Below are 15,904 nucleotides of genomic sequence, written 5' to 3' on the forward strand. Positions count from 1 at the left end.
TTTAGGCTCAGATCTCTTTTTATCACAACGGACTGGTACAGCATCAGCATCACTGCAGCCACAGCACCAATTAGACTGAAATTAGCCAACTTGTATTTGTGTGCACACAAATATATCATTGTGTTGCTACCATATCATTGTCACGTTTGGTGACGAGGAGCATGACTGAAGCATTATCTCAGCATAAAAACATTAAACTTGTGACAGATTTGAATCATTTTTTTGTTGTTTATGTGGCAGAGGTGGAGTTTTGGGGCTTTTTTTCCTGGGCTCTCAATGATGTGCATTAACTGATTACCAGAGCTCCAATGGCCCTGAGCAACAGTACATCTTTCTAGCAGATTGATCAGCAGCTTCAACACAATCAGCAGGTTACCTCCTGGCTCACCTGGAAATCATCGAGCTCGGCGGCTATTGCTCATCTGTGTGACAAACATCATATCAATCCCATGCTTTCATGATGAGAAGGGGATTTAAGATCCAGTGATTTATTAGATACAGACATGAGAGGCATGAAAGAATTTGTAGCTGATCCCCTATGTTTCTTTGCATTTGCATTGCTGTGTAGACGCCTATAGATGTGTTGAACATCTCCCTGTATAACCAGCACGAGTTGTTCAGTACAGACATGCACTCAGTGTTATTTCCAGTTTAGAGCAAGACTCGCCATCAAATGTTTCTTGAATGCAGTGAGTGATGTGTGTAGGCACCAGAGATGAGCAGTAACGCGGTAAAAGTAACATGTTACTGTAACTCAATTACTTTTTTCAAGTAACAAATAAAGTAAGGGATTAATATTGCAAAAAAGTAATTAGATTACTGTTACTTTCCCGTAAGCACGTTGCGTTACTGAACCGTGATTTTGTTTTTGAGAGTGTCTCATGACAATGATGTATGAGTGTGCGGCGTCTGTGGCAGCGACATACATGTGTGGATCAACAATAATGTGGAGTGCGGTAGAGAGTACGACCGTGCAGCGTTTAAAGCTTGAAAGTACTTACATTACTTTGAGTTTGATTCCATAAAAAGTGGCAAAAACATTAGTGTCCGCTGTACACTCTGCCAGGGAAGAAAACGTCTTTCTACAGCGAAAACAAGGGGACAGGACTTCGTGTCGCTCAATCTTTGATTTTATCTATTTTTTGCTGTGTTTTACTTGCATCTGTTTGAAAGCGTGAGTGTAAACGCGATAAATTATTTTATTTTGTATGCTGGAAAATGCAGAAAATCGGTTTAAATGTTACAGAATTTCTTCAAGTCAGAGAATGTTGCATATAATTTCATCTTTGGTTGATGCAATGTGCATAAAGTTAAAAGATTAAAACTATTTCTAAAAAGAGACTTTTTCATTAAATTCAATTTTATATGATGGATTATGCAGAAAAAATAGAATTGGGCTGAAAGGTCTATTGTTTTATTACATATTTATTACATATTATATAACTAAATAATAAAGTAACTAATTACTTTTGAAAAGAAGTAATCAGTAAAGTAACTTTCTTGGAGAAGTAATTAGTAACTAATTACTATTTTCAAGTAACTTGACCAACACTGGTAGGCACTGTAATTTAATTCAAATGAATTCAAATGCCTCTAACTTGATGCCTTGGTCATGTTCAACCTAAAAAGCTCCGACATGTTTCAGTATATGAGCTTTCATCAGAGAGCTGGGCACATTTCCTGAAAACATCGTTTTTTTTGTTCCACCAACAACAAACTTCAGTAAAATATTCCTCTAGTAGTTTTCTATTAATAGGAATCTTCACACTTGGACATAGTGTAGGAGTCAAAAAACATCAGAAAATATTGTGGGATATTGTGGGTCAAAATTACACTTTTTAGTTTTGTATTTTTTTCTCAGTGTGTGTTGACAGCTGAAAAATGAAACCCACACTTCAGTGCAAACACATGCAATACTTATAACGTCCAAAATTTCCCCATAGACTCCCATGCTAATGTCCAGTATGCCACAAAAGTTTCAGGCTCTATAAAAAGTTCCCCCTGCAGACATCTGAGGATTGCTGAAGCATCTGGATACAGAATTAGCTTTGTGGCCACTTTGACTGACAGGTGTGCAGACACGAAACTGGAGCAGGTCGGTGTCACTGAACTGGACCTCTTCACTGTGAGTTTGCAGTTTGTGCCCTTTGGAGCATTTAAAATGCGTTTTCTGGCTGATATTAGGCCATGCAGTGTGGGACAGACCATCCAAAATGCCTATGCTCCAGTTTGGTGAACGATTTCATTATTCAAATAAGATTTAAAGCTCTTTTCCTTATCTTTACATTAAACTATAATAGCCGAACAACAGCAGTACACAGTTATTCCAGCTGACCTTATGTTATTTATGCCCGCAGTGCAAACACTGTGTTTCAGTTCAGAGCAGCATGACTGACTGGAGCATCATGCCCTCTTCTGGCAGGCCGCTCTCTGTCCCTGATGGAGATGATCTATTAACCTTCACGCTGCTCGCACAGTCTTCACTGAGGCTTTCATCTGTTTAATTTTGTACTTTTCTGTAATAAATACAATTTGAAGGATTTCTCTTCATCATTCGCCACATTATTGTGCTCTGTAGTTTTACTTTACTATGTCTGAAAACCAAATATTGTACTTTTCAATTTTACTTCTTTTCTTCTGTTTTTGTTCTAGGTTTCTGAGTAAGATTTTAAAGGTAAAGTCTGTCATTTTTGAGATTATTTAACAGAAAAAAAAGTTTTGTACTCATAAACATAACATAAACACAACAAACTGATTAATGAGTGATTTTATCTTCCTACAAACTGATGCCTTCTCATAATTTTAGAATTAATCCATTAATAATACAAAGGACTGGGTGCCAGTTTGCAGAAGCTGCCGTGCTGCTCGCTATGTTGAATACAGTGGCCAAGTTGGACTTTGCCGTTCTCCCTGTGTCTATGTACATGGCTCCAGACTGGCCACATACAAAGTACAACAGAGAGAAGAGAACTCGTAGGCGTGAAGGCAAATTTTAATTAATGTCTGCACCTTCAGACTCAAGATATGAAGGCTCATACCTATGTTTTATCATCTGAGAAAAACACAAAAAATGTGACAAAACAGCATGATCAGCATCTTAAATAAATGCCACCCATCATCCTCACCTCAAGCCTCATCTTCTGAAGGGCTAACACATAAAACCTGCATAAACATGCTTATTTATTCCTGATACAGTTGCAGATCCCCTTATTGTCAGCAGATTAGACATGTGACACTCCCATCTGTGGATATCTGACAAGCTAAACCCTCTGATAAACAGTTTGATTACATTCTCACATCGTATGAGAGTTTATCCATGTCAAAGTCCAACAAAGTTAGCTCCACTTAAAACCTAGCCCTTTTTTCCACTAGTACCTACTCAGGTCGGCTCGACTCGACTTAACTTGGTTTTTAGGGTTTTCCAATAAGTGGTAGTACCAGATAGATATCTGGGTTTTCTGTCATTCTCCCTTTCAGACTCTTTTTTTGTGCAGCCCTCCTCCTCCCCACCTCAGCATCACACAAATCAGTCAGAGCTCCATCCAAGCCTCAGTATTCATCTTCACCACCAGCGGCGTCTAAACTCCAGGGGGGTCCTGTCCTCAATCCATTTTGCCGTGATGGTTCATCGGGATCTAATCACTAAATACATTAAGTTCTCCATCTCAGTAAATCATGTCAGTTCTTCCAAATGATCTCTCCTTATTAAACAAGTGGCAAGATTTTGCACACTGTAACTTTAAGTGCATTCATAATACACTGTTTCTAAAATATGCGAACATGATTAGAGTTAAAGATTTTAATGGTAAATGGACAGGTTCTTATATAGCGCTTTTATACTCTGAGCACTCAAAATGATTTACACAACTATTATTTAGACTCAAAGGCCATTTAAATAATGGAAGACAAGGAGATGCTGAATTTGTATTTATTAGATATTCATACAAATCTTTTTTTACTCTTTCTGTGCTTCTTTAATGATCTCAAATCCTGTCACATTCATCCCCTGACTGTTTGGATGTGTCCTTCAGAGTGCTGTAGTTATTATGCTGTTTCTTTTTGCTGAATGTAAATGTGCACCCTTTATGAAGTCATTTTTCCAAGTTGTTTCTGCTTCTTTTGCTCCTTTTAGTAGTCGCCACAGTGGATCATCTGCCTCCATCTCACCCTATCCCAGCATCCTCCTCTGTTACACCTACCCTCTGCATGTCCTCCTTCACTACATCCACGAATCCGCTCTGTGGTCTTTTCCTCCTGCCTGGCAGCTCCATCTTCAACTTCCTTTGTTCAATATATCCTAATCCCACGGACAAAAGGAAAACTCCAGGAGCAGTTTTAATAATAAAGAAAAGGTTTCACTGCGCTGTGTGGAAGAGGAAAATACAGAATAACACTCATGTCATGATGGTCCTTTTAAAAACACTGCACACACGTAATCTTATTTTTAAGAGAAAGTTAAGGATGATTTTATTTTCAGCTAAACCTGATTTAGTCTTTTTTTTTTTTATTGTTTCCTCTGAGCCATGATTGGTTTTTTGAGGCCGCCGTCTCACATCCACCTCACTCTGCTCATTCATCATGTGGAAATTGAATTGTTCTCTGTGCCAAGATGCCACAGCGTACAATCAGCCATTAGTTTTTAGCCCAACAGCTGGATGCTCCTGTAGCAAATTGCTGCAGACTGCCCTGGAACAGGCCTGTGATTTATCACCTCAGGGGAACCTGCTGGCTAAGGGGCCAGTCAGCCTCTGGGGGTACTAATCTTTCAGAGCTGCAGCGTATTGATGTTAATCTTTTCTTTTAGAATAGTTTTACTTAGACTTTTCAGTCCTGCCATCCAAGTGAAAGCTCCAGTTTGCAGGATTTTTTGTTGGGACTATTGACTACAAGTGGATGAATATTAAAAGCCAGAGCTTGCATGAAATCACTTTTTTCTGGGATAGTATTTACATGAATTTATGACTATTTGGTTTTTAAAAATATGTAATAATAAAGTACCAGTAAAGAAATCACTGTTATCATCCTGAAACCCTCACTAATAATAAATACCTAACCGTCAGAAAAGCGAGTGGGATTATTTATAACCATTTTTTTAACCAACCTCTTTTCTGTTATTGTCCTACATCAGAAATCTTAATGAGTTCATCAGAGTCTGACTGAAATATTAGTCGGCCACTGTGTGCACTCTGTGATAGGCCAAAACAGAAATGAGCCCCAAAATTTGCAAAAGAGTTTGAAGTTTTGTATTTCTGGTTCTCTCATCTCAAAGGTCAGTGGATCTCATTCATGGATTTTTGGTCAGACTTGTGAAATAAAGTCTGTTGTTAACATAAACTTGCTAATATTTCTTTATCAAATCAAATGTCAGTTACTTCCTGTTTTGGTCAAAATGGCTGCAGCTTGTGGATTTACGGTGCAGGAGAAGCTGTACATGTTGTCATATTTACAAAGTCCTAAATTTAGATTTTGGATTTTCCTTTAAATATAGACAGATCTACTCAAGTCCTGCATTTGTGCAAATTAATGTAATTTTAAGGACATTGTCTGAAGAGCTTGTAAAAGACATGATGACACAGGTACAGAGCCATTCATACCCACAATCAGACTGAACAATTGCTTTTTCCTCAGCGCTGTGACTGCTATGGACCAGGCCAGAATACACACATACAATAGCTTTGTAATACTTGAAATATCCTTGCAGTACAACGCACTGTTCTGTACACATTATCCACTATTCATTTTCACAGCAGATGCTGTTGCACATGGCACTTTACTCATCCTGCTGAACTGTTGCATAATATTATTGTATCATCATTGCAGTCTGTGTGATTACTGGTGTTATTTTGCTTTTTTATATATTATTACATGTATTAATATTTAAAAAATCCTACCAATGGCTGCACAAAGATGGATTGTAAAACGGCAGAGAGACACTAATCATGGCAGCACAGGAACAAGCTCTCAGCCCAAGATACATATAGGCTGGGGTCTACCACTCCAGGCAAGACCCCTGGTGCAGGCTGCATATAATAGCAGGATGCAAGATGTTAGCAGGCAGGGCTTACATTGAACGCCATAACCAAGTGACTGGCATCATATACAGGAACACTAGTGCCAAGTATGGCATGGAAGTCCCGAGGTCAAAATGGGATAGGGTTTTTAGGTTAGCCCTCTTAGGTGGTTAATGACCACACTGAGCTGAGATCCTGTGAGACTTCTGGATGACTTCCGGATATAGATGGACAAACTGGTGATGGCTAACAGTAGTTGTGGACAAGCAGAGGCAGATGACTGTAGTAATAGATGTAGTTATACTGAATGATAACAACATTGGGAAGAAGGAACATGAGAAGCTGGAGAAGTACCAAGGGCTGAGAGAAGAACTCGAGAAGAAGTGGAGGGTGAAGGTAACAGTGGTCCCCGTGGTAATCACAGCACTCGGGACAGCGACCCCCAAACTGGGTGAGCAGAACCGTCAGAGATCTCTGTCCAGAAGAGCGCAGTCCCAGGAACAGCAAAGATACTGTCACAGTACTGTGTCTGACACAGTGTTTTATGTTTATGGGTTTATTTATGTTCTTGGATTATTGTAATTCATGTTTTTTGCTTGTGTTTATTCTTAGTTCCTAGGATTTAGGTTTCTGTCATTTTTGCCTTCCCTGTGTTCCTCATCTAGTCACTCTTCTCTCCATGTTCCCCCTGTTTCCCCAGTGAGTAGCGTCTCTATGTCTCTGTGTCAAGTCAGCGTCTTTGTGAATGTTTCTGTTTTAGTTTGATAGTCCTTGTCCTGTGTGCCGTGTATCTAGCATTGGTTCCCGTTGTCACATTATGCCCAATTAGTCCCAGCTGTGTTTCCCTCCTGTTTCCAATTCCCTCGTTACTCCTTTTGTATTTAAGTCCTGTGTGTTCCTTTGCCCTTCGTTGTGTCGTACCACCCTGTGCATTGTAAGTGTCTCTAGTTTCCTTGTTCTGTGCTCCTTGTGTTCTAGTTTCATGTTCCGGTTTTGTTTTTTGGTGAGTTTATTTTATGAAGAACTTGTCCAGCAATAAAGCTGGCACTTTAAGTTTACATTCTGTGTATGAGTCGTGCGTTTGGTTCCTTCATCCTGCTTGCCACACTCATGACAGATACTGCCCAGGACTCTCGAGCTCCCAGGGCTCTGGTAGAGGACCCGAGCAAGGATAAACAAAAACTGTCCAAACATCCATAATATACCTTTGGCAATGACAATAAAGATATATTCAATTTTATTCTCTACAGGTATTTTTCAAACAGGGATTTCATTTTGAAAAATAACTCCATCAATATGAAAAGGCAGAAAATCATCTCAAGCACTGGAAAGAGCATGCTAATGAAACAGGTGGCACTGTATCTGTAACCATGAAGAAATGTTGGCCAATCAGAAGCCCACAAACATCAACGTAGTTTGACATCAAAAAAAGGTGCTGTTGTGCACACCTTTCACATTGTGACACAAAATCATTCACTCTCCACCATTGCACTATAATTATGTTGTTTTGCCTGTTCTCTTTTGCTGGCTTGCCCACACCCCACAGTTTTTAGCCTTCATCCATCCATTCAAACTAATATCCAGTTCAGGGTCGTAGAAAGCCCGTGGATAAGTCACGAGGCTGTTTATTGTCCATAAAAGACCAACTTTGGCTTTATGTTTTACTCCACCTGCATCTGCAGTGTGTCTTGTCCCAGCAGCGGGGTCGCCCATAGTTTGGGAACCACTGCTAGAGTATACGATTGCGCGCAAACTGATGTTCGTTTATATTTTTGTGTCAACTATATTTTATACATTTATTCTCTTTGGATGATTAACGGTGTGGTGATGTTGTATTTGCTGTATTATACAAACACCGTGTTAAAGAGAAATTCTATAATAAGGATTATTTAAACACGCATTTAAAAAAAAAACATCCCACTCTCACGATAGATTCTCTCCACGTGGAGTTCTTCTTTTAAGCGCCACAGTTTTTTTTAAACAAAGTCAAAAACACCGAGTTTGGATGTGTTGCTGCTTCCTGTGGGCCGGTGCAAACCCAATATTACCGCGTGGCACTTACAGACAAAAAACACCCAGGTTGGCTCGAGGAGGGACCTCCCTCCGGGTCAGATTTCCAGAGGAGTGCGACCCCCTGAACCCTTCACGCACGTCCTGTTTGCGCTCAGCCTGCGCACACGGGCTGATCTGCACACCCCGCAGCTGCGCACATCCAGCGGCTTAAGCCCATCCGCATGGCTCACAGATCCGAGCCGTCCCCCCTTTCCCCTTCCCCCCCACCTCAGCATCCTTTTCCAGCAGCAGGAGAAAAAAAGCGGAGACGCTCAACAAGCAAAAGTTTTCCTCTGACTCTGGAAAAGAGGAGTCGACATGGAGGAAATGGAACTGCTAGTGTGACCCCACGGAGAGACTCCCGACCCCCGTGGAAGAATGATAACTTAGCCACCACTTTGGGACGCGGCTTTTTTTTCCTGTGCGCGTGTGTCAAGTAAACTGTGGGAAAGTTTGAAGCTGGGGGGAGCTGGCTATGGCGCGGCACAGCGAGGAGGACGCCGGGATGGCCAAAGCTCCGCCAGCCGCACGGCAAAGAAAGAAGAAACCCAAAGAGAACAAAACCAGGACTGTCCACGCAAACATCCTGCACGACTGCGCCAAAGGGGACGAAAACCCCAACCGACACTATGCAAATAACAAGATTAAGACGACCAAATACACCGTGCTGTCATTCCTGCCAAAGAACCTCTTCGAACAGTTCCACAGGTTCGCCAATGTTTACTTCGTCTTCATCGCTCTGCTCAACTTTGTTCCGGTTGTCAACGCGTTCCAGCCCGAGCTCGCTCTGGCTCCCGTGGTCTTCATCCTGTCCGTGACCGCCATCAAAGACCTGTGGGAAGACTACAGGAGACACAGGTCCGATAAAGAGATCAACCACATGGACTGTCTGGTCTACAGCAGGTAAGCTGGGCCTCGGCTCGATCCTGCAGCCAGCGGTGTCCAGCTGCTGCGCAGAACTTTGGGGGAATGTGTTTTTATAGCGTCTCTCTGCTAAGCCCCACTCACACACACATTCATTCATGGCGTCCACAGCTCCCTAACTTTGTACTTTCTGCTGTTTAAGAGGAGAAAATGCACATCATTGAACAAGAGCCTGCTGTAAATGTGCTACATTTAACCACACAGGCTCGTGCCAGGCTGCTGCCATTCAAAGGAAACCCAAATATGTAAATATACACAGAACAGAGTGTGAAGCACCAGCTCACAGACACCACAGCACAGGAACACAGTGACACAGTATACAGTAGTTTATTATCTTAATGTTCACACATGGTCCAATATTATAGGGATTTTTAACATTTTGCAGTAACATATACTGTGATTTATCACCCTTTTCAACTGTGTCAGTAACTGTTTTATCCTATAAGATAAAGTTTTCTCACTTCAGTTGTTTGTTTGTTTGTTTGTTTTACAAACTGGTCAAGAGTACCAACACTGTCAGCACAACCAGTTGGCAATTCCACACAGTCCGTTTCTGATAATACAACAATTAACTGTGATAACTGTTGAAAATCACATATTTGTTGCTGTTCACAGACAGAAACTCACATTTAACTATTACAGCTATTGATTCGCACTGTTGTGTTACAGCAGCAGGATAAAGGATAAAACTAGTGCAGTCTACAATAAACAACAAAGTAAAAATAAAAGTGCCGCAGGCTCCCAGTAAGCTCTTATACTGCGAGAAGGTGCAGAAGTGTAAATGTGCAACAGTGATTTAAAAATCAAAACAAAGAAAAGTACAAATAAATTTGGTTAAAAAAGAGAAAAAGATTAGAGCAAATTGTATTAATACAGAATATTACAATACTAGAGTATTCGGATACAGTCAGCTGGCAGCCAGTGGAGTCGAGTCCCCTCGTGTTGTGCTCGTTGACAAAGACTCAGTCAGACTGATGGCAGCGTGCTGTCTGTATTGATAAGTTAGACACTTTACCCATCAGGCAAACCTTTGATACAAAGTATCACATGAAATCCCCCCCCCCCCCCCCCCACACACACACACATACGCCCCTCTAGTATCCAGCCAGTAGGTAGGCACTGATTTACAGGTTTAAACAAAGCATTAAGAGATGCAGTGTTTCCTTTGCTGTTGTTTCATATAGCAGGCACAGCGCATGATAATGGATTTCAATATGATAATTTAGGATGTAAACAAGGCAGAATTTAGCACTGCTGCTAATTTACACCTGAGCGGGTCACACACAGGTGTTCCAGAAACACTTCAAAGCACACAGAAACAAAGACGTGGCTATGCAGACCTTTTTTCCTCTTTTAGAAATGGTAAGCTTTTTCAGTATGTATTCTACTTTCTGACGGCACAGTTTATCAAACTGTCCAAAGCATTCCAGGTATGTGACGCTCGACTGCCCAAAAGCTCTCTGCTCCACATGTACGCGCTTTAATTTTGTTTAATGAAGTCACGGAGAGAGGACGAGCAGCCAGACTGTGAACAATTTTAATTACAAATAAAATATCTGCAGGTTTAATCGTGTGGAGATTCAGTTTAAGTAGTTAAGCATAAAGAGGAGTTTCTTAACCTGTTAGTCATCTTGACCATAACTGCTGATGATGTGACCAAACCGTCAACAGGTTACAGTAGGTACACAAAAAGCTTTGTGCCCCCCCTCACTAAAAAAAGCAAATTAAGTGCACACAGACGTCCCTTCATGCAAGTCCAGAATATTGTGGTCACCTCGGTTTCAGAGGAGTATGAAACTGTGATAGCTCAGCCTCTTGCCTCTGTGTTGTTTCTGCTTATTATGAGCCAACCTGATGACCTGTTTCTGACCATTTTCCTGACTCCGTGTGTGTGTGTGTGTGTGTGTGTGTGTGTGTGTACGCAGACTGTATTTTGCTAATGAAAAGCAGCACTGTGGTCCATGCACAGAGCATAATTCACCGTCATCAAAAGGCTCAGTGTTTAGTGACTCCACAGTTTTAGCTGAGTGCTGAACCTAAGTTGTTGTGTCAGGGCTGGACATGAGTGAACTTTTTTTCTGCGGTGGCAACATTGTGAAAAATGTTGCCTTTCTCAGCTAGAGCCTGACTGGTATGTCACTCGGCTGATACTGGGTTATCTCTGAGATTAGTATCCGCATATACGAGGTTATACGAGATGTTTTGCATAGACCGGATTTTTTTCTTCTTCTTTGTTCATTTAAAGTGTTGTCAACAGCTCCATTGTTCACAACTACAGATCAGTCAGCGTGGAGGTGTATTCTGTGTAATGGCCACCAGGTGGCGAGTCTCCAGTTACAAAAAGACTTCCTGCGATAAATATATCTATGGCTCTCTTTCACCTCTGAAACTTACCTGATGAGTTTATGGGGTCATGAATATTTTTATTTTTCATTATTAGAGTCAGAAAGGAGGATTATCCACACGGTATCTCAGTAAGATCTTCCCCTCGCTCATCACCTCCAGTTCCCAAATATACGGCGACTGGGAAAACACTCAGCTCGAGGCTTGTTAACGAGATTTAACGTCACAGCGGTCGTGTCCATCTTTTCTTTCCAGTCTATGTTTACAACGTACGTGTAGTACACGGTGTGGAATCGTCACATTCAGAGTAGAAATGTAAAGAGTGCTGACCTGCATATCTCTAAAAACTTTTTACCTTTGGCACTATAGACTGTATGTGACAGATGGACCAAACAAACAGACTTGACCTGAGTGTTTGCGTGGTCATACACTAACAAATTGTGACTGACAAGGCCTTAGCCAATGAGCATTCACTAAAAAATCAGCTATGAGCATAATTTATAAAATAACAAAAACAAAAAGAAACGGAAGTGTTTGGCTCACATGACGATCAGTCATGAAGCTTTTTTTGTTTTGTTTTGTTTTTTTATGGGCTGTGGTGGCGTAAAGTTTGGGACTGGCTGTGTTATACAATCCCTGAAGATCGGTGCAAATAAATGTAGTTCTGTGGAATGTAAATAGTTTGCACCTAATCTGCTGCACAGGGTGCCAACAGCTGGAAACCATCTGCACTCCGAGTCTCTCAACCAGTTCGACCTCAGCTCTTTAAGGCTGGCATATTCTGCCATAACTGAGTAATGAATAAGCGATCGCTGAAGTGTGGAGATTAATTGAACATTTTAAGCAGCGCCGCAGGACACACCTGTGACTGTCGGCGTACTTTTTATCAGGCGGTGCGCTTCGCGGAAAGCTTTGGGTATGTGTGAATCTGTTAACAGTGTGGATTACAGGAACTGGTTCCCCACAGTAACAAATACAGTCATTCTTTGTTTTTGGCACGGGTGGGGGAACGGCTTCACAACCAGCAAATCCTTTTAGTTCTTATCATTTGTTCCACTCTCCAGGTCAAAGATGGATTCCTCTATAGGAGCACACACGAGTCAGAGGAATTCTGGATTAGAATCAGCTTCAGGTTGATTAGTTGCAGCTTGTCATAGTCTATTTTTTCCCTTTATTAACGGACTGATGCCAATGTCACTGCTTCTAATATCCAAAGTATGCACTTGAGTATTCGTTTCTAGAGTGTGAGACATCTCTTATTTCCTCCTCCTTCATCTTCCTGCTTCTTTTCACTCAATAATAAATTTATTTTCATGTGGTTTTGCAAATATTTATCGTCCTCGTTGTGTTTTTGTTCACTCCAAGATTTATTTGTCAGACGAGGAATGCAGACTAGAGCTAAAAGTAATTTTTTTCTGCTGGCACTGAATGTATTTGACTGTCAAAGTTCACGGAAAGGAATGTTTTCATATTAATGTAGGGAGGGTCGTAATGAATTAGTAACTCCTAGGCTCTGCACTATGGAGTTCAACGTATCCACAATATATTTTCTTTACCTGGTTTCGCTTATCCTAAAATCCTCAATCAGGCTCAGAGGTCATAAGAAGGTGGTTATCAGCTCGATAAATCAAACCACGATTTATCACTATAGCTACAAGCATGTTTCGCACGAAAGAGGCGCATCTTGTGACCAATCAGAGACACGGACAGGACCACTTTCATTACGACACAGGAAGCTGTCCCTATGACAACAAATGTTATGTTCAGCTAAATTAGTGCACTTTATGTAAGTGTTTTTCAGACATTTTCAGTCTTACCCTTTCTGCCCGGCAGGGTTAGTCAGCTGACTTGCAAATTTTATATAAGGTCAACAAACACAAGGCCTAAGTTTCCTGTTTTTGAAATATGTTTCTATTTTAAGGCTTCTAACCAGAAAATTTTGTTCGGATCGCTTGGAGCCAGAAGGAAAAAAGCAAGGAAGGAAGCCGATCCTCGCAACCTGTGTTTTATCAGTAATGTTTATCAAAGACAGATTAATCAAACTCATTATATTTCATGGGTTATATACAACCCGGTTTGATGCCAAACAAGTAAAACCACTGCATAAAAATTCTTATATATTTAAAAAAAAATACTTTTTCATTTCTTTAAATGGAAAGAAGTACTCTCTGAAGATGTTCATCTGAGCCGGGGGTCTCAAACCTGCCTCTTCCATCTTCAGTGGCTCCTCGTGACTTGAAACTATGTGACAGATATAGATATAGGCAGATCTTACTATGAGGCCTCTTCAAGGGGTAAACGTAAAGCTGCATCCCGTCATGCTGCTCTGTTGTTCAGGCTCCGGGACTGTTTATATGTCGGTAATAAGCTTTACTGACGTGAAAAGTTTCAGAGTAATTCATTATTTATAATAGTGGCATCATGTACTTCCTTTGACTGACATATTGAGGAAGAAGTGAAGCTGAATGTGCTTGACCGCGAGGAATGTCGCAGTCGCTTTCACCAGTTTTAGCATCAACAAACAGGCCGTCCTGTTTCTGCGTGGAACGTGTTTGCTGTCCAGATTTATGGAGGACGGGCTGAAGTTTCCATTTTTAGATTGTTGAACTGTGGAAAACAATAGCTCTGCATCTTTCACGGTTCGCCCTCTTATTGTTCCGCCAGAGCAGAGAGACGCTATGTGGAGAAGTACTGGAAGGAGGTGCGGGTGGGAGACTTCATCAGGCTGCGATGCAACGAGATCCTCCCCGCTGACGTGCTGCTGCTGAGCTCCAGCGACCCCGACCGCCTGTGCCACATCGAGACCGCCACCCTGGATGGAGAGACCAACCTGAAGCAGAGGCAGGTGGTCCGCAGCTTCTACGACCTGGTGAGATGGATGCTTCTCACTTCCTCTCTGCTGTGTTTTCTCTTTTTTTGTCAGAAGAAAAAACTTTTAACAGGTTGAAACTTTGAGTTCTCTCCAACTTTTCGTTGTCAGGAGTCTCTTTATGGCAGGCGGGGGAGTTAACGTTGTAAAAAGTCCCCTCGAAATAAGATATAATTAAAATCCATGGCTGTTTGTTTTTTATTTTAATTCTAATTAATATTTGAGAAAGTCTTTCTCTTTGCAAATTGAACTTCATGTCTTGTTCTCTATAAAATCTTAATGAGGCCTGGACTTTGTCACTGGTCATACTAGATTTTATCTAGAGCTACATTTCTTGCACTCATGTACAAATCTGCACTCGTGTATTTGAAAGCTGTCACACACGAGCGCCCTGCCCACCAGCAATAGTTGTGAAATGAAGCAGTATAGACATATTCAGCAATATCAGCCATTTTTAACGTAGTATTTCACATGTGTAACAGTCAAAGCCATCAAGCCTATTTTGGCCCACAGGTGCGCAACAGCTGCGAGCTGAGAAAACGTGCTAGGAGAGAATGCAGCGAGCAGGGAGGTTAATGCTGATCTTTTTGCTGAGGTGGGAGAGGTTAAACGAGGCTTCTTCAAACCCGGCAAGAGGTGCACGACCAGCCGGAGCGCAACAGGCCAGCAGTTGTGACGCTGCTGTTTTTGGTGCGTGTGGGAAGCAAAAACCAGGCGCTAATCGCCCGGAGCCTGATTTACAACTAGGAGGACTTGATTTTGGGAAAGTTCCTCAGGTCCAAAAGCAACTGTTTAACAACAAGACAAGCTGATCATTTATTAAATAACTTGTGTGGGTGGTTTCTGAGTTGAAAGTCATTGAGTTTTTTTATGGTGGTTAGAGGAAGGGTAAGTCAGCTCAAACAGTGCAGCCTAATCAATCTAGTTAATATGCAAACTGCCCTATTAAAGACTAATACGTTCCATTAGCTGCAACTTTAGTCAACTAACAGAGGAAATAATAGAATGAGTGCAGGTGGGAGTCTCACTTCCTTCACTTTATCCTATCTCGGATGGGCTGTTTGGGCATTAGTGTTTTGTAATGCTGTGTAACTGTACTTCCTGGGGAAAGGATAAATATTCCACCTGTCACCTGAAGCTGCATTCTTTACCTGAGTATTGTTTGCTTTCTGTTTGCAGGACTGCGAGTTTGACCCTCTAAAGTACAACAGCATCATCGAATGTGAAAAGCCCAACAACGACCTGAACAGATTCAGAGGCTACATGTGAGTCCCGCCTTTTCTACGCAACTGCCGTGAGGCTGCAGCTGCCACACAGCAGCTTCTAATGCTCGAGTGTATTAGTGATATCAAAGTCTTGTTTTCGTTTCCCAGTAAATGAATGCAGTGTTGTTTGGAGTATCGCCTGCTGCTGGCTTCTGACTGGAAATAATGCGAAACTGTGGTTTGTTGAGAAGCCAGCGGTTTCCAACTCGTAATTATGACTCAAACGGTTTTTCCAAGTCGAGATTAAAATTTGCTTTCCCAGGAAAAAGGGCGCAGGGTTTGAACAGTTGAAGGTGTATGTGCTGTCTCGTGACCAGGAGAACCTGCAGATAATGAGCCCTGTGTGTGTTTTCACTCTCTTTTGTCTGTTGCGGAAATGGTGTGTGCACGATGTACAACAAAGAAATAAGAAAGGAAGGACTAAGAAACATTTCCAGAGA

General features: G+C 41.5%; 1 protein-coding gene across 2 annotated transcripts in view; it reads left to right on the plus strand.

Moving 5' to 3' along the window:
• Nucleotides 1-7,787: 7,787 nt before the first annotated feature.
• The window catches only part of atp10a (ATPase phospholipid transporting 10A), a 44,610-nt gene continuing 36,493 nt past the window's right edge, over nucleotides 7,788-15,904 (plus strand). Inside the window, exons 1-3 of one of the 2 annotated variants that reach the window (XM_082523778.1) lie at nucleotides 7,788-8,966; nucleotides 13,995-14,199; nucleotides 15,379-15,464. In XM_082523778.1, the coding sequence (XP_082379904.1) occupies nucleotides 8,539-8,966; nucleotides 13,995-14,199; nucleotides 15,379-15,464 (719 nt within the window). In that variant the 5' untranslated portion in view covers nucleotides 7,788-8,538. The remainder of the gene's footprint in view (nucleotides 8,967-13,994; nucleotides 14,200-15,378; nucleotides 15,465-15,904) is intronic. The other variant, XM_082523777.1, reaches the window with a different exon arrangement.

Source organism: Aulonocara stuartgranti (assembly GCF_965226115.1).
Source record: "Aulonocara stuartgranti genome assembly, chromosome: 23".
Lineage (NCBI taxonomy): Eukaryota > Metazoa > Chordata > Actinopteri > Cichliformes > Cichlidae > Aulonocara > Aulonocara stuartgranti.